The sequence below is a fragment of the Molothrus aeneus genome, chromosome 5 (assembly GCF_037042795.1).
Source record: "Molothrus aeneus isolate 106 chromosome 5, BPBGC_Maene_1.0, whole genome shotgun sequence".
NCBI lineage: Eukaryota > Metazoa > Chordata > Aves > Passeriformes > Icteridae > Molothrus > Molothrus aeneus.
Window position 1 is genome coordinate 7,097,268 of NC_089650.1, and position 19,768 is coordinate 7,117,035.

Sequence of the window (19,768 nt, forward strand, 5' to 3'; positions counted from 1 at the left end):
TACTCTTTCTCTTCTAAGAGTAGCTTTTTTTCCCCCCCGATTTTAATAAAGTTTTAGTTCATCTGTTGCATGCTGCACTTGCATTTTATTTGCCATCATCATCACAGTTTTCCACTTTCCCCTGTAACTGAACATCTTAATTTGTGGAGATTCTTCTGTGTACTCTGCATCATAATACAAAGCAGAAGTTGGTGTCTAAGGGTTCATTACCTGAGCATCCTGAGGACTGAAAGCTATTAATTTACTTCACACAGCAGGGGAGTCAGCTGATCATACACAGTTACATAGGTTTAGGTCTAAATTTTCCAAAGAAAATATTTTGAACTGTCTCAACTGAGACATCTCTAGAAAATTTCATCCCTTATGTGGCAAATAGTGTGGATTTTCTGGCAATCTGTTAAAAGGGCATAACTTGGACCCTTAGGAGCCCTGAGGAGCCCCAGCACATGGGTCAGTATAAAAGTGTGCAGCCAGATTCTCAAGCTGTCCAATTTATTCTTGCTCTGTTGTATCCCATGAGCTAATGCTGATTTCCACCAGGTACAGATCCCAGTTCCAGATTCTAAGGATGGTACAAAAGTTAATCTCCTCTAAAAAACATTTATTTGAGAGATATTTCATCTTTCTTTCTGTGGAATTTTTGCTGAATGGAAAAGCTAATGACAGCAGAACAGCAATCACTTCATAACAGCATTCAGCTAATAGCAGAGAGCTCCTTTCTGTTTCACAAGCTATATCCTGAAACATTCCCATCTACAAGAACATTTGAAAAAAATACTTGATTTGACTTATAACACTGTTGTCTCTCCAGCTTTCGTATGAAAGCTGATAAATTGTGACCACTAAAGACTTTATCCACAACTACCATCACACCAAACCATAAGTGCTCTGAGAAGTCAGTCAGAATTCCAATATCCAAATCTTTCTTCCTTTGCTTTCACTTTCTTTGTTTACTTCTAAACAGTCAAGAACAATACAACTGGAATATCTTTGGAATTCTTTTGTTTTCTGAGCTGGAAGAGGATTTATTCATTACACAGAGTCCTTGTGCTGATAAATATTAAAAGCTCACTCCCAGAGATATGATCCAAAAATTAATGTTCTACACTACCCTGGGCTCAGGTGTCTCTGCTGCTCATTAGACAGACAGAACAGTCATTCCATAGAAGAACAGGGAATAATCCATGTGAATGCACCTGTAGAGAAAATATCTCACTATGTAAGTGCTGACAGCACAGTCAGGGTACAAGGGTGGAAACTGGGAACCTTCTAAAGCAAGAGCATGAGCCTTAATCACCTGAGCACAAGGAATGACTCCTGGATGCCTGGATCAGGGCAGGATTGCAGCACTCTGCCAGACTATTACATGTTCCCCAAGGCAAAGTTTATCACAGCTGGCTGACAGGAGTTCAGGTCTCCTAAGGAATGCCAGTGTTTAATAAGCCTGTTGACACATCCTTATAAAGGTGCCAGAAGCTGGGGAGAGAGTCCCAGGTTTAAATGCTGAGAGCACAGCCCATGTCACTTGAGCTAGTGGGGTTAATTACCGCCACAGAAGGTGCTTATATGTAAATGCTCTCTGGCTACCAGTTCCTTATCAGGCCATAATGAAGTAGGATAAATATTGAAAAATAAATTTCATTTTTGCAAACATGAATATATATTTTTTTGGCAGGAAAAGAAGGGAGTTTGAGAATGTGGCCCTCAATGTCATAAAATTAACTGTATTTAGCAAGGAACTCAAGAGCACAAAGCTCATGTTCCCCTGTGTCAGATGCTTGAATGCTGCAGTGTCACTGGGACTTTCAGGAGCATGTAGGTAATTACATAGTGCTATTTATATTTTCCAAATGAAAATGAAATCACAGCTCCTGATCCAAAGAACTTACTGACTGAATCTGAGAGACAATATGAAAAAGAATCATATCAGGACCTTAGAAGAATGAAAAGATTATACTCAGGAAATAATCAGAGCAGCTGAGTTGTTTCTTAACTTTCTTCTCTTTAAATGAAAATGCCCAGAGGGAAGATGACCTCCAAAGCTGTAATTTGTGCTAGAGGCAGAAAACTTGAAGGAAAGGTAAAAATAAAAAAGTTCTCATCACTGAGGAAAAAACTTTTGCCAGTCATAGTCCCCACTGCAGGAGAACATGAGCAAAATGGAAAACATCAGCTAATCAGAAGATGAAATGCAAAGATGATGTGTAAGGATAAAATTATAAAGTATTATGAGAACAGAGCATATAATTTATAGCAAATATCAGGATTTGAGATAGATGTTAGTTGTGAAAGAAGTTACTCCAGTTCAGAGATGTTAAAAAGATAAAGCAATGAGAGAACAAAGTGTTATCAACTGCACTTTGGATATGCTGGCATGAGGCAATTAGCAGGGATAGCAAAAGAAAGGTGATCAGAGAGTGAGTATAATGGAAGAACAAATTCCAGTTAAGCAGTGTAGACAGAGAATGCAAAAAAAACGCCAAAAACCCAAGTTAGTGGAATTTGTAAGAGGAGAGACAAAAGGTGCAAAGAAATAGAGTTGGCACAGACACTTATCTGTCACATGTGTGGTTATGAGCTGGATGGATCTGTAAACTCAGTTTAGATGAGAGCTAAGACAAATCACTTGTGACCATTGAGATCCTCTGATCTGTACCAAAGTCATGTCAGAAGGCTTTATTCCACAGGTGAGCATCATGAATGCAAGTCTTATTTAGGACTTCATCTTGCACAAAATTATGGCTTTGTTGGCAAAGTATTTCAGAAATACTTGTATTTGCCTTTTGTTCCAGCTGAAGTTGAGAGTAAAGCTCCATTTAATTCCCAGGAAGAAGCAAAAGGAGACCACTACTGAATGCCTGAGACACTCCCACCACAATGCTTTTTGCATACAAATTCTATTCTCTAAAGACAGCTGTGGTAATTTAGGATGTTCTATGTATTCCAACACTACTTAATCTGCAATAGTGTCCCAAAATAAATTAAGGTGAGGTGTCTAGGACATGACAAGACTTTGTACACAGATAATGGTGGGAAGTAAAAGGGAACAGGCCACCCCTTCTGCCCTGTATCTCCTGTCCAGTCTCAAAACATCAAGTACAGGGTGTGAATACTTATATTCCTGTATAATACCTGTGTACCAGGCTCAGCTGGAGTTTATTAACTCAGCTCTGTTGCCTCCCCATGGACTGTGCCAGCTCACATCTGTTGAAGCATGAGTTCCTTGATGTTGATTTGTGTTTTCCCCTTACTTAACTTCATACAGTATCATCATGCTTTGATTAATTTTTTTTGATGAGCAGAGTTGGGAACACGTAATAGGAAGTTACTGATATATTGATTATAAATAGAGCCATAAAGTCCCTTTGAACATCTGAAAAAAGATGGTTTGTAGGTGTGGACTGAAATAAGACATTTTGAAAAGAGCAAGAATGATTTGTTTTTAGAAGTAGCTAACAAAATAAATTTTCCTTTTTTGGTTTCCCTTTAACTCAGTAATTTTTTCTTACTTTTAATCTTTTCATTCCCCCTCCTCTGACACTGCAGCATTTTCTTTCTCCACTTAGAAATATGTAGAAATGGGCAGATCAAAGTTGAGATCATTTGTGGGGCTTAGTCACATTTGAAGTCCCAGCACAGCCCTTTCATCTCTCATGAACACAGAGTGGGCATTGTGTGAAGTTCTTGAACTGTAAGTGACTTTAAATTCACTCTAGTGGACAAGGGTGAGAAGTCATTTAACTTTTAATAGACTTTCAAGGCCGAATGAGCAGCTGGTTGAGATGGAATATGAAATGATCCTTACCATTTCCCCAAGCTCAGAATTCAACCTTTGAGATTTTAAATAATGTGGTTAACTTTTCCTCCCCCTAGTTTCCATTCCTCTCTGTTTTCTCAGTTCTTTCAGATGGAAAGGGAGGGTGTGAAAAAAAAGACTTAAAAGAGGCTCTTCTGGCCCTTGCTACACTGAAAATTGTGAAAGTTGGCCCTTTACATATTTATGCCAGGTTTCTAAAACAGAAACAATTCTGTCTGCTTTATATGACTGAGTAAAAAAAGGCTTGTGCAAGTAAAAGTGGCTCCACTGAAATTGCTGAGAGGGTGTGGGTCTCGTTGTTTGGTCCTGCTTGTCCTTGGAAAAGGACCTTACATGGCATCTTGAGCACCACAGTTCTCTTTGTTTTCACATACCTGGCTTGAAGAGCTGGGTTTGAGGGGGTTTTGACTGCAACTCTGAGCCAAACCCAGTTCTTCAGGGGTCCCCAAGCTCTGATGAACTGCATTTGTCTAAGTTTTTGTGGTGAAGAATCAACACTTCTATCAATTAGTTACTGGCTGCCTGGATTGCAAAACACAAAGTATTAATTATTCAGTCTTTATATGAATGAATCTCTTTTTTGGTTTCTCTTAGTGTCAGACTAGAAAAGACAGATACCATCCGTTGCATTAAGTCTTGTCGACCGAATGATGTCAGCTGTCTGCTGGATCCTGTCCATACCATCTCCCACACTGTCATTTCACTGCCCACGTTCAGAGAATTTACAAGACCTGAAGGTAAGTGGTTTGTTCCTTGTTCCATTTAACAGACTGCAGCATATAAAACCTCCACCAGAAACCCTTGCCTAAAGCCAGACTCACTGCCGGTGCAATAAATGTTTGCACAGCTCCAAATTATAGTTTACCATTCATTTAATTAAAACCTTCAATACCCAGGAGTTTTAATTTTATGGAGGAAAGAAAGTCATTCTGAGCTCTAACTCATACTGCTTCCCAGTCTAAGGAAATACTGACTCTGAATTCCCATGTACCACATTTAATCACACAATAGAGATATATGCCCCATGACATTTTTTTTCCCTTGTTTGCAGGTTTTGCTGTAGGAACAAGGTACTAAATATATTTCTCTCATCTGTCTATGCCCTGTTGTTTGCTACTGACAGGTGACTCGTTCCAAGAATAAAAACCTTACATGCAGACATTAATCACAAAATAAATTATACTGAGTATATGATGATTGGCTGATTTTTGACCTACGAACAAAGTGTTGTTTGTTATAGACTAAAGGAAGGGAAATTCCAAGGACTGGGCAGAAAGTTTTTAAGACAAGAATTTCAAAAAGCACCCAATTGAGTGGCTATCCTCTGCAGTACTTGTGAGTTTTTAAGTCCTGCAGTTTCATACTCACTTTTTACTCACTTTCTTAGCTCACATAAAAACTAAAAAATTTACAGATCAAGAGCCAGTTTTTGCTCCTTGCCATTTGTATGGATTTTCTGGCAATGCATCCATCAGTGGGACGACTGCCTGCTGCTCTCAGCACCTTACTGAGAGGCACAGACACAGAGAGAAGGGTATGGAGGTCAGAAAGGTTATTTTGGAAGGGTTTCCAAAGACCCTAAATCCCCATTTCTGATGTACCCAAAGTCTCAGCCTTGCTGTTTTTGAAAGCTGAAACTTTTCAGAAAAGCTGAAACTTTTCAACTGTTTCAGAAAGTTGTCCTAAATGAAAGCCAAAGCTGACTCTTCCCTTCTGCACCAGGCAGGAGTGGAGAAAAAGCCATCCCAGTCCTTGCCCAGACAGGAAGAATTTAACCACTGATGCAGAGCTCCTGTAGGTTCTGCCAGGCCTGTTCCAGGCCTTGGCTGGCCCTGCTTCACAGGCAATGGAGGAATGCCCCATGGCCACTCCTGCTCCCGTGCATACCCCTTCAGCTTCACCAGGTGTACTGGCAGCAGAGCTAAGGAGTTGGCCCAGGATGCTTCCCAAACCTCATTAGTCCATCCTCGTGTTTTAATTAGAAGAGATGAGACCCAGTGATCTGAGATTACTGCTGAAGCCCAGAAGTTGTAAACTGTAATTCAGTGCATGGCCTCAGGTGAATTCTTACAGCTCCAAGTCAAGTTTCATCATCTGTACAGTGAGGATAACAATGAGAGTAATAACACCTCCATCCCTCACAAGGGACTTGAAAATAGTCTCACTTTTATTTTTAAACCTAAACATCTCCTCCAGTACTCCAAAGGACTCTTTAATTGTAATGGCATTACTTTGTGTGACTGCCTAGGGAATCAGAGTGGAGAGGTTGAGAGAGGTTCATCTATTTGGTCCCTTCCTCAGCCCAGCCCGTGGATCCTTGGTGTTGTCCTCTTTGGGCACATGCTGGAAATCTGATTGGCTTCTTCAGAGCAATCTTTTTTGATTTTAAAAGTAAGAGTGTTTTGGCTTCAGGGCCCTTGGATGGTGGAAATAGGAGGAGAATACAAACCTATCCAAATCCTTGCTTCCCTTAGATCTTCTGCTTTCCATTTTAAAGGACAAACTGGGAGTGGTAAGGGAGGGTAATGTCTTCCACCAACTTTGAGGACAAGTCATTTTGGATCAAATTCTGTTGGATTCTTCAGTGATGTTTTCAAATACCTGTCAGTGCATTCTGTGATCCTCTTTACTTGCAGAGATCATTTTTCTTCGTGCCATCACACCTACATATCCGGCCAACCAGGCAGATATCATATTTGACATTACAGAAGGAAATTTAAGAGATTCATTTGATATCATCAAGCGTTACATGGATGGTATGACAGTGGGTGAGTAGTGTTTTCTGCCTACTTTCTTCTTTCAGCTATACTGTAGGACAGGGTCACAGAAATTAATACAAGTAGTTAATCCCTACCTTGATTTTCAAGCCAGCGTTGATTTCATATTCTTCAATCCAATATGTGTAATTTGAACTAATATCACAGATAATTTTTTATGCAGAATACCAGAGGCCTATTCTTTAATTTGAGAAGTATTTTAACTTTTTTTTTTCAGAACTAGCTCTAACTAAAATTGCAATTGTATTAGTTTTGAAATGATGAGGGACCTAATGTAACCAGGAGCAGTTGGCATATGATGTTAAGGAGTAAGGCAGGAGCAGATCTCAGCCAGCTGATGTGTTGCTCTGCCCAATGGGAGCTGCCCAGGCAGTGGCAAGGGAATACACTGGAATTCTTATGCCAGGTATTAAAAAGTAGCATTTGATTGCTCTTTATTAATGTTTATTTATGAAAATAAAGGACTCCTCTTCCCTGTGAACACTTGTGCTTTGGTATGTGAACATGCAGATTCTGCTCAGGTTCATACATGTGCTTCAGCAGGACTTGTCCTGGGAAAAAGAAAAATCACTGCAGCTTTCAAAAGCCCTGTTTCACGTGGTCTGAAGGTGGCACTGGTGCATTTCAGAAGCAGGATAGCACAAGGTCAGCTCTGCAAAGGTTTTATGAACTGCAGATAAAAATCCTAAGTCATTAGGTTTCTATTTCTTTCTTGATCAAACAGAAGTATAGATGTGAATGCTGAGAAAAAGGGAGAGTCTGTTAAAACAGGATAAGATTACAGATTTCAGCTATTGGGGCATTTCTTTAGCAGAGTATAAATGTTATCAGATCTCACAGGAGTTACAGTAGTTTGCTTTTCGTGCCGTGTGCTTCTTTCTGTCTGAACTAAGAAAGAAGGATGTGTTTGGAAATTCGACTGGCCAAGGTATTTGCCTGAGGGAAGAGTTTCCATTTTGAAGAACAGGACTGTGTGTCAGTAGTATTTCACTTGGTAAACCAGATTATTTGCCTCACATTGTGAAGAGAGAAGGGATATTCTTATACACTGACTTGAGAAGATATGATGCATGCCCAAGTGTATTCCCACTCTGTGAAAGAATTGGGCAACTCTTTTCACCTCAGTTCCCCCTGTGCAACATGGAGATGATAAAACATGCCTACTACTGTCTTAATTAATTCTTGTGTGTAAGACTCTTAATTAATTCCTCTGTGTAAAAGTACTTTGAGATTAATGGATGGAAGCTGCAAAGAAAACTGCCTACAGCAGAATTGGAAAAGGAAAATCAAAACAACCCCCCAGCTGAAATTACCTGGAGGGGCAGAGGTTCAGGACAGCACATTGTCTGTGTGATATTAGGATTGCAAATAATTCTGCCAGCAGCAGTTCTGCTGCTCTCATCATAATATAATTTTTATTATTATTAATAATCAGAATGTTAGGTGTATCCTTAAAAAGTTCTGGGAAGTTTTCAAGACAAATCAGATGGGATCTTAGTCCATGAGAATTCACAAAGTCCCTGTTTTAAAGAAAGGGAAGGGTTTGTGTAAGGGAGGGAAACCCCAAAGGGCATAGACAGTATCAGAAAGCTTTAGTGGTTATCCCACTAAGTTACAGGGACATCAGAACTGTGTGGAGCACAGCAACTCCAGCAGAGCAAATGCCCAACTAGGGCAGTAACAGAAGGGTTTTCAGGAATCTTTCTGCAATTACAATGTTCCAACTTGTTGCAAAAATCCATTTATGTGCTTCTGGGAGAGTATTCCTGGACCATCATGCTGCATGACCACATATGCCACTGGGATCCATGCAGCATATTTTTAAATATTTTTTTATACATACTTTTTAATATCTTTTTGCTGCCTGTATAGGAAATAATAAATTTATTTTGATAATAAATCATAAATGCATTGGTAAAAGAAATAAGAAGCATGCTTCATTCTGTTGTACTATTTCAGGAGAAATGGCCAGAATATCAAAGCTATTTTGTCTGCTAATGGAAATTAGATCACCAAATATCTTTTTTTTTTTTACAAGACTAATTTTCTATCCAAGAGAAAAGATTGACAATTTCTACAGTGAGCTTTTTGTTGATTGGGTGGTTTAGGTTTTTTTTGTTAAAGAGAATACACAGACTAGTTCAGAGCGTGATGAAATGCATAAGAGTACATGGAAAAAAGCAGGAAAATAATAACTAGAATTACTGAAAGACCTCAGTGTAATAAACCTTGACTCAGTATCAGGCCAGAGGAAGCTGATGAAGGGATTCAGAGGAAGGAGGGAGCACTGGGAAAAGATGGAGAATGGCTGATCAGGCTGGTTTGTGCTTTGCTGATGGAGAGATTGCAGCTGAGGTCGTTGGCGGGGATGAGTGTGAAGGAGCAGCTGTGAGGTACACAAAAGAAGAAAATAGAAGCAGAGAAAAGGACTGCCCCAGGGAACGTTACAAAAAGAAACACAGTCTCCCAAAAGATATGTAGAAGGAGTAGCCCCAAAGGTAGGAGAAGAAAGAGGCAAGAACAGTATTGCAAAGTCAGGGAAAGAAAACATATTAACAGGAATCAATGATCAGCACTATCGGACATGGAGGAGACAAAAGAACGAAGAACAAACTCCAGGAGTAGCTCTGCTGACCTACAGAAAGTATCTTCCTGTGGAAGAGGAAGAATGAAAGCCACATTCCTGGAGAGGCAGTGTCTAGACTTTATGCAATCTGATGAAAAAGAATTGGATAAAAAACCTGCTTCCAATATTTTTACCCTGTTATATTAAAAAGAGACGCAAATCCCAAATCTTTCCTGGTTCAGAAGGTGTTGAGGACTCTGTGTTTCCTGGTGTGGTTCCAGGCCAAGGTGGCAATGAATCTAAATGATACTGTTAAAAACCTAACATCACTTACTAGCATGGGTGGGAGAAAAACAGAAGTGCAGACCCATCCAGGTTTGGTGTTTCTTTAAAGCTTTTATAGACTTTTCACTGCATTCCTCCTTTAACCAGCTGTCAGTGAAAAATGAAGAATGCATTTTCAACCTGTGCAAAAATGTCCTATCAGTGCCTGAGGTATTATCAGTTGCTATAAAACACGTTCCCCTTCAGCTATGCATTCATTTTTTAAAACAGTAATCCCACCTTGTAGTCTGGTAAACTTCAGGAAGGTTTTAAAATTTCACAATACATCTAAAAGAAGTTTTGATTGGCTGAGATCTTCCATATTGCATTTGGTTAAAAACCTAAGCCTGTATCCTTGCCTATAAAGCAGAATGGTGCTATTCTTCTGGAAAACATCCAGAGCCAATGTAGCTATAAAAAGTCACTATGGAGTTTCAATGGGGGGTTGTGCTGGTACTTGAATGCATTTGTACACACTGATATGTGTGTAGATGCTCTCCATTGTTATTTGAAAGGGTTCCATTGCTGTCTCTGTCCTGAATTTCCTGCCTCTTTTCTGTGGGTGACAGTTTGTGATGCCACCTTTGAGCCATTAAAGTGTCTCAACTACTGATAGCACTATGCTGGATTTATCACTAGTCTAATTTCCACTGTGGTATCATCATTGTTTAGTGTGTTCCAGAGTCTGAGGAGAGACTTGTCAAAAATGATCAAGAAGTTAAACAAAATCAAGTACCATGAGCAAGTGTTTGTGAGATCCCATTTAGCTGGGGCAGGAGAAAGAGACTTGAGGGCTGTTTGACTTTTGTGACCCCTGTCCTTAGCACAGGGGTAGTAGTTCTGGATCTCATAAGTAGTCCTGTATCTCATAAGTAGTTCTGGATCTCATAAGTAGTTCTGTATCTCATGAGTAGTTTGACCATTCACAGTGTGGCAGTCTTTTTACAGTCCTCCATGCAAATGTTTGTATGGTCTGACATTAAATTCAATCATTGGTCTGCAAAAGATTTGGTTCTGAACTTTGTCCCTGGACCCACCCTCCACTGCCAGGCAAGTACCTTCACATTTCCCTCTGCTCCTCTCTCCTCTGCTACCCCAAACTCTGTCTCTGGGGCAGAGGCTGACTGGTTCTTGCTATGCCTATGTCATGGAGCAGGACATAATTCAGTAGGTTTTTCAACAGGGTTTTGCAGCTGCACATTAAAAAAGACACAGTCCCTTTCAGTATCTTTGTTCTGGTTTCATCCCTATGCTTCCTCTCTCGCAAGAGGGCCTCCTCAGAAAAGAATATTTTGTGCGTTTTTCTCTGTGCCAGGTTGCCCTGTTGCAATCAGCAGCAGTGCACTGGAGATGAGGGTGCCCAGAAGCCATTTGGTAAATGGGATCCTGGATTTGCTGCCTAAACCTGCCCTTTCAGGAGGCTGCTGACTGCACTGCTCAGTAGCCAAATAGCTCAACACCCTCCCTCCCCTCCAGAAAAAAAAAAAAAAAAAGAGGATGGAGAGCTCTTCTGGGGGCAAAGAAGCACCTTGAGCAGGAGGCAAATTTTCATTTCATATCTGAGAAATGCTGAAGGTGCTTTTCTGGTGAGAATGAGTCTTGATCTCAAGGGGAACAACCTTCCTAATGCCAAATTTCATTCCAGCACATTGCAAGAGTCAGGTTAGTTCAATTCTCCTCCTTCATCTCTGTTCATCTCACCTCTCAGGTGGTACAAGGTATTACCATTGGTAGAGACCACCTTTGGTTACAGTTTCCATAAAGCTCAGCAGGCAGATAAATTAAACTGCAACTCTGATGAAGTTTTGTGAACTGTGGTGGCAAGTACAAAACCCGACAACTTGGGAAAGAAATGGACTAGGTTAGGGACAGCAAAGAGCACCAAAGTCCTTGGCTCAGGTTGCATAGCATGCATTTTCTGGTATTCATGTTAAACAGTGGGCTGAGATACTGCACAAACGAGCAAATAAAGCCAGATTTGAAATCCAGTACACCAAGAATACTATAGCAGCTCCTCTGAGAGATGTCTGTGTGAATCCAGCTTTCTGACGTGCTGTGCCCCAGTTCAAAGCAGCCAAAGACCTGCTTTTATGATGATCTCCTAGTGTGAAATGTATGTGCAATTGATTAACGACTGGAATGATACCCAGTGCTCTGCTTTAGTTGAGACAGTGGTGTTTAGTCAAAGGTTGGATTTAATGGTCTGGAAAAATCTTTTCCAATCTTAATAATTCTGTGATTCAGGTGTTTCTGCTGCTTTATCCAAGTTTGTGTGTTGATAGCAACCATCTTACTCCTGCAGCAGCACCTACACACCCCATAAAAATGGAAAAGAATAGGAATAATGAATAACACCCAAGGTGTATCCTAAATCTTTCTCAGAATGATACACAGATGCCTGGCTCACTTAAAAACAACCCTACCTTAACTTTTGTTCTTAAAGGGGAAAAATGTGGAGAAGTGAACCCTTATTTTAGCCTTTGAGAACTGGTCAGGAATTGACATTAAAGTTCAGGAAGCCTCCTTATCAGAATTCTGCAAACAGGAAAAGCAGAGCTGTTGCCTCAAGGTGATGACTGAGCACTCTATAGGGGCTTCTGTGTCAAAGCCTCAGGATTAAGCTCTTTTTCTCCCATGGTAAATCAAATCACAGAGCCATATCATGCTGTGTGCCATAACTGTGGCTCTTTGCCAAGAAATGCTTTCATCACAAGGGCTGCAATAATTAATTGCCCAGGTGTTGTGGACCCAAGTGTGGCTGAATTGGAATAATGTGACTGTGAGACAGGCAGGGTGAACATAGCCACTCTCACATGAAATAAGATATTGGGAATAAAGTAGCAAGAGGCTGATATTTGTGATTTTACACATTTTGGACATTCATCGCTGAAATTTTTCCACTTGTTTTAGTAAATGTGTAAGGCTCTTTTTTTAATACACAGAGCATCTCACATTCCTAAAGGTGGAAGAGGAAAGATTAAAAATATATGATGTAAACTATTTCTTAATGAGGCTACTTCAAGTACAGGTTTTGCATTTTAGGCACGAGTGATTTCACAGCACTGTCAACAATGAAACCCATTGCCAGGTTTGGCTGGAAGGCAAACCAGACATCTAAAAGCACTTCAAGTTTGCCAAACCAAGACAAAAGCACATCTCTCTGAAGTTACTTAGTGTCCTTAATAAAGATCACAGTATTTGTAAACTAGCCAAACCTCAGTAAAATCAAAGATTTTTAAAAAAAATTCTTTCATAATACCAAGGCTCCATATGATCCAACATGACAGATAATAGCTTTGAAAATATTCACCATTTGTTTCTGGCCAAAAAATGTGTTAATGTGATGACACTTCTTTATGGCCTCTTTATTTGATGCATTTCAGCAATCAAAGATTTCTAGAGAAGCCCAAGGGTTAATGAAATTAAACTTGATGGAGTTGTTGAATTCATAACAAACTGAATCCTAAATTTCTCATCTGTTGAATAATGCAGACATATACTTTTTCCACGCTGAAATGTAATTCCTGTACTGTAATTTCATTTTTTTCCTTTGGAGTTGAAGCGAAAGGGAAAAGAGAAGAAGATTCAGTTTTAGGCAAACTTCAACTAACACTCATACCCTGGGTGGAAACTTCAAAGGCTGTGAGTACCTGGGGAGTTTTGGACAATTGTTTAAGCAGTTTTTAAAGGCTTTTTCATGGCTTATAAATGATTCTGGTGGCCACAGATCTCCTGCCTAAGGGAGGGATGTGAGCCAGAGGTGGTGGCTGTTGTCCCAGGCATGGCCCACCTGGTCACCCTGTTTTTCTGAGGGGTGTCTTGACATGACCCTTGTCCTCCTTGACACTTCTCAGAGAAGCATCCAGTGCCTTGAGCTGCGCTGTTGGATAGTGCTTGTTGAACTTCTCCATGGACACAGACACATGCACATATACTATTTTTATCTCCCAGGGTAACGTGCCCCTGCAGTCAGCACTGCACCAGCAGCCTGGGTCATTAGGAGCCCTGTTCATGCCACCGGTGCAGAACTCACTGTGACAGCGCCCAAATCACTGCTACCCTTCTATTCCCAACAGGAGAGTGCTGTGTTCAGTGTTGGGGAGCTCTGTTGGTGCTCCAAAGGGAAATCCCCTTCTCCTGCCCACCTCTGAGCACACACTCCACCCTGTGGTCAGAGGAGTGCTTGTGTGGCAGGCTGTGGTTTTGGTTCTGCCAGGTGCTCATCCAAGGAAAGGGGTGGAGAATATTACAGGACCACTATTTTTGATCAGCTTAAACCAACAGTGAAATTACCCTGAGTGTCATATAGCTTATAAAAGTGAATTTTATTTGGCCAAACTGACTTCTGAGGTATTTTATAAGCACTTGGTTGCTCAACAGTAGAAAAAAAGGCCTTTTTCCTAAATAAAGATCTGGGATGTTCATGTTTGAAAAGTATGTTTTTGAAAATCTTGTCCCCATATAGTTCAGCAAAGATTTGTATAGCCAGCCACATTCCTGTGAAGCAGTTCTCCATCAGCATGGAAACCTTGTTAACATCCAGCTCAGACTTGATTCTCCAAAACTTTTATTTTGTGAAGTGTTCACCATCAAACTTGAATGAAGGTCTAATTCACAATGTAATGAGGGCAATATACTTCAAAGCAAGAGGAAATCTATTTTGGTACTTGTATTTTGATTAATGAGTTTTCTGAATCCTTTCACTGTAGTTATGTTTGTCAGGTGTGGCTTCTTAAGGATTAATGATATCTTCAGAGCTATTTTTCTGAATATGATTTGATGCCTGAAGTGCTGATTAGCAAGAAATATTTCATTTTACAAAGAGCAGCCACTTATTAATGAAGCATATTATATCAGAAACTATAGAGCACCACATAGCAGGAGCCACATTGTTATTGTGACAAATAATGGAGAAAAATATAAAAAGCTATCACACACACAAAAACCAAAAAAACAAACAAAAAAAAAACCTATTCAGCTTTTGAGAGATGGAGGAATCTCAAGTATAAATTAACTTTCTGAAGTCAGCAGACAGATATCTGGTGGTCTGGGAAATGCCTGCAGTTTGACAGCTAGATTGTTCCTTTAGGCACAGTCATGAACTGGAGAGGAGTGGAGGAAAATAATGCCTGGGAGGCTGCCTGTGGTGAGGGCAGGGGAACTGGTGACAAAAGGCATGGAGAAAGCTGAAGTATTCAATGCCTTCTTTGCCTCATTCCTTACTGGTAAGACTGGCCTTCAGAAATCCTGGGGCTCTCAGAGCAAGAGGAAGATACGGAGCAGGAAATATTCACCCACAGTGGAGGAGGTTCAGGTTTGGGAACATTTGAACTGGGAATAACCAAGTCCATGAATGCTGAGGGACAAGTGCTGAGGGAACTGGCCAATGTCATTGTAAGGCATTCTCAAGTATCTTTAAAAGATTGTGGTGATCAAAAGTTCCCACAGAAAAAGGCAAATGTCACTGCAATCTCTAGAAAGGCCAGAAAGGATCTAGGGAAGTGCATGGACCAAGCCTAGATCTCAAGATTTTTTTTATTTTGGTCTTTTGTGCGAAAAACATCTTGCATGGTTTCCACCTGTGCTTGTCCTTGAGTTTGGTGAAGAAAAACACCATTTTAGCACTTGTCACAAAACAAAAATGCAAAGCTCTCAAGGAGTGAATCTGCCAAGAGCAGCAAACCTCTAATATGAACATTTCAAGGGTTTATCCTTTTTTTTTTTTTATTCTACCTATTCAGAATGAATGCATCCTTACACATATGCTGTAGGACAAAGCCATCTGCCTGTATTATTATACTGTATCATCCCCATTCATTTAATGGGAGAGAAGGGAAATAGTTCCTGCAGTGGTGGTCATTTCAGGACCATCTAGAACATTGGCACAACAAACTGTAGAAATAAATATTGTCAGAGTATTGTTTCTTTCTACATTCCCTCAATTTCTTTCTTCAGTGTAGTTGTCAGCATGTGTGGCATTCACTTCTCAAGCCATTTTATCAGCTGGATTTTAAAACTGCAGCGAGAACTGTGTGAAAAGGCACTGCCACATGGCCTGCACTGTTTGCCCATTGCACCTTTTTCCCTGCCTATTAGCAGGGTGCACCTCAACAGGGATGATATTATTACTAATGGCTTTGAATGCTGCATCTGTGATGTGTGAATATTTGCCATACTGTGGCACAGCACAGCAGAGAAAACACCATTTGCAGTCCCACCTCTAGAGCAGAATAAACCAGTGGAGTGGTGCAGAAAGTGTAGAATGCTATAATAGGAGTGCCAAACCAAACCAGCAGCCTTTGCTCTCTAGGGCTTGGTGGTGACTGCAGGAGCTGCTCATGGAGTTGGTCAAAGATTGCCAGCACTGAGTGATTTCAGTGCTGTGCACTTCCATGGTTCTCATTTAGAGCCTGCAATAATGTGATGTGTTGTTAGTAAAATGCTTTAAATACTACCCTAAAGGGAGGACAATTTTAGCAAGGATTTTCTGTTTCAATACATCATCTGCCAAGCCCAGTCATTTTTATAAGGTACAGCAGAGTAGCCAAGAAAGCTAAAGAAAATTTAAAAATAAAAAATAAAATATAAGTATATATATATATATATATATATATATATGCATGCATATAAATTGTAGGGGGCAGGATGCTTAAGAAGTGCATTCATCAAATATGGCAGGCAAAGTGACTGTGGTGAGAAGTTTGCAATTTCACTGCATGCTGAAGATATTAGTTAGTGCTTGAACAGGACAGAACTGTAATGCCATCACTGCCTTAGGAAAAGGTGCTGACAGGCTGCATAAGCAAACATTTATGTCTCCCATCAGATCTCAGGCCAGAGTGTTGGTAGGGAACAGCTGCAGGGGCTCAGCTGGGACTCCATTGTAATCCCCAGCATGCAGGAGGAGTAGATCTCAAACCATCCTTCCTTAAACTGTGCATTTCCTTCTGAATCAAACTGCCTGTCAGAGTATCCTTGCTCTTTCTTTAGTATAGTTTTAGTATATAATATAATATAATATAATATAATATAATATAATATAATATAATATAATATAATATAATATAATATAATATAATATAATATAATATAATATAATATAAAATCAGCCTTCTGAGAACATGTAGTCAAATTCTCATCTCTCACCTCATCCTGATGACAACACCAAACTTATCGAACCCCAATGCTGGCAAAAGAATGGCAAACTCTCACTTGAGGATGACATGGAGCAGAGATAGCCCCCTTTCCTCATTAAACTTTATTCCTGTTGTGTCCAGTGGGGTTGTCTATCCATGAGTCAGCACACTAATGATTTACAGACTGGTGTCATCTGCTGTTCACAGGGGAAGGGCTGGTTTTACTGATGCAATACAGATAGTTTCTACTGTTCTAAATGAAATGGGGTTTTCAACATGATACCAGGAATTTCATGGAGTTCCCAGGTGTGCTCGTGTACTCCTCTGAGCAATGTCTGTTCTGGGTTACCAAGGGAGATCTCCTTCTGCACTACGTAAAACCAGTGTCACAGCATGCTTATTGAATTTGTGTCTCCAAATAAAAGGTTAAAAAACAAATGCTGATTTCAGAATACATAGGAGAGTTTTGCCGTTTGCAACACTTGAGTGCTCATTATAGATCTTCCAGATATTTGATAAAGGTAAAAAAAAATACTGATTTCAGAATATATTAGGAGAGCTTTGCCATTTGCAACACTTGAGTGCTCATAATAGATCTCCCAGATATTTTGACTCAAAAGCTGTATTTTATACTTCTTTTGCAAGCTGTTTACAGGCGCAATAGATAAAATACCTTTCTCTGGGCTATACTGAACACCAAGAGTGGTGTAGATCCTCCAGACTTAGCTAGACCTGCTAATCTCAGCCACCCATTTCCGTCCCCACAGGTGTAGTTCGCCAGGTGAGGCCCATCATTGGACCTTTCCACGCCATCCTGAAGCTGGAGATGAACTATGTGATGGGCGGGGTGGTGTCCCACCGCAACATCGTCAACGTGCACATCTTCGTGTCCGAGTACTGGTTCTGAGGGACACCCACAGCAAGTGCTCCAGCCTGAAACATTACCACAAGCTATTATGTCATATTCTTGTTTTTAAAACCCAATAGTGTTCTTTTTTTTTTGTTTTGTTTTTGTTTTGTTTTTAAATATTTGGTTTATAGTTTAAGGCAAATAACAAGCTATTATGTTGATTTAGACATAGGGCTGAGCAAATTAAATGAGCCTGATGTAGTTGTTTGTATAAATATGTAGTGTGTAAAACTGCTCAGCTGCCTGGTGAAGTTTAAAACTTTTCTAAATGTTTGGACAGATCTCCTTGGCCAGATAACCTGGGTGAGAGGCTGTGTAACAAAACAGATGTCAGAGTTCATTGGGATGAGTATATGGTGTCTTTGGATGGAAGAAGTTGGATAAGGATTAACAATTTCATCTCAAATTTACTCCCTTGAGGAGGATTCTCAGAGAGTGATAAATAGGTTTGGGCCCTCTGAATAGGTCCCCAGAACTGCTAATTATTCCTGAAAAATTCAGCCTGGATATTTAAGAAGTGCCATTCAGCTGCAGCCACCAGAGGAAGTGCAAAAGGAATTAGAAATACTTAGAGACTAACAAGCTATTGCACATATTAAAAATACTCCTATTTTTTTGGTACTTATTATTTGATTTTAGGATTGTTTGATTCTAATTGAACAAGTACCTCTCATTGAAATTAATCTGTTACAGAAACACAGCATATTGCTTCAATTCCAATCTCACCAGTACTCAGCAATACATGGGAAATTCATACCTTATCTCCTGTCTGTTATAAAGCTCCATGCCTTTTTAAAATTGGTAATAAAATTAGCATGTTAAACTGTACATTTCCTATGCACCCAACTAAGGCATATGTAATTATATAATGAAAATCTCACCAATAAATGAATGTTTAATGTATTTTCTAGGCATCAAAATACTGTATCTTTTTTATTACAGAACAGAAAAGAAATAACTCTATGTTTCAGTTTGTTGTGTTTGTTAAGATATGAGGAAATAAAGAAGGTCAGATGGGAAATACTCCAAAGTATGCCATGGTTTCTGATTCCCAGGAAAATTATATGATATAGCTTTTGTAAGCAAATTCATCATATTCGTATTCCCACTCAAACCCCTTGGTCATTATTGGCACTAAGCATGGAACAGGCTGCTGTGAGAAGCTGTGGCTGCCCCATCCCTGGATGGGCCCAAGTTCAGGCTGGATGGGGCTTGGAGCAACCTGGGATAGTGGGAGATGCCCCTGCCCATGGCAGGGGTTGGCACTGGATGAACTTTAAGGTCAGTGTGATCCTGCTACCTTTACTTTTTAAATGTGTGTTTGTGGTCTGGGTGTGTTTGGGAGGATGTTGTTGATGCAGAAAGTAGCAGGTGCCAGCTGTGGCAGAAAACAAGTGTGGGCTCTGAGGGATGATTCTGTGAGCAGCAGCCCTCTTGCTGTGTTTCAGCAGTTTGCATTTAGTGTTGCAGAAATGGCTTTTACAGGGATGCTGACACATGACTGTTCATTATTCTCTGGTGGTGTTAAGCCACATTGTGTAGGAAAATTGTATTTATGTTTTTATTCACGTGGTGGGCAGGGATGGAGATGTTCATGCCATGTCCACGTCGCCTTTTTCTTACCCATCTGAGCTTAACAACTCATCTCCCAAGTCTCACTCTTGACACCAGAGATCAGTAATGCAGCTGGACAAGGAACCCACCTCTGGGGTGCTCTCATCACCTTGGAAAGGCTTTTCCCAGGTTGGTGGGCTTTAACAGAGCTTAAACAAAGCATCGGTTCCCTTTGCCATTGTCTGTGTGATCTGTAAGTCTGGCTTTGGTACTGCTTGGATGGAAGGTGAGTCACCCCATTTAAATGAGAAACCAATAAATCAAATGGAGGGTGATGCCTTTTTCAACCTAGAAATGAAACTCAAGATAGTTTTAGTACAGGAGCTAATATGAGAGTGGGTCTTTATTGGAGCTCCAGGAGCAGTTATGGAAGAATGTCCACAAAAGTCCATGCCCACAGGGGTGCATACAATTTTATAGGTTTCAGGAAATTAGCATAATTGATGAAAAGCACCAATGAGGAGGACAAGTGGTGATGCATTCCTTCCAAGTCAAGTCCCTCCTCTGGAGCTCCACCCCTCCACTTGTTTCTAGCTGTATTTTGTTTATAAAAATGTGTCTCAAAGAGCTGTTTTCAGGCTTGGTACCCAGGAAAAACCAAGACAGGATAGAGGCCTTGTACCC

General features: G+C 40.2%; 1 protein-coding gene across 1 annotated transcript in view; it reads left to right on the plus strand.

The window, feature by feature from the left end:
* The window catches only part of FBLN1 (fibulin 1), a 66,454-nt gene extending 47,901 nt beyond the window's left edge, over positions 1-18,553 (plus strand). The window contains exons 15-17 of the mRNA XM_066549911.1: positions 4,412-4,554; positions 6,454-6,585; positions 17,388-18,553. Of these exons, the coding sequence (XP_066406008.1) occupies positions 4,412-4,554; positions 6,454-6,585; positions 17,388-17,527 (415 nt within the window). The 3' untranslated portion in view covers positions 17,528-18,553. The remainder of the gene's footprint in view (positions 1-4,411; positions 4,555-6,453; positions 6,586-17,387) is intronic.
* The last annotated feature ends 1,215 nt before the right edge of the window (positions 18,554-19,768 follow it).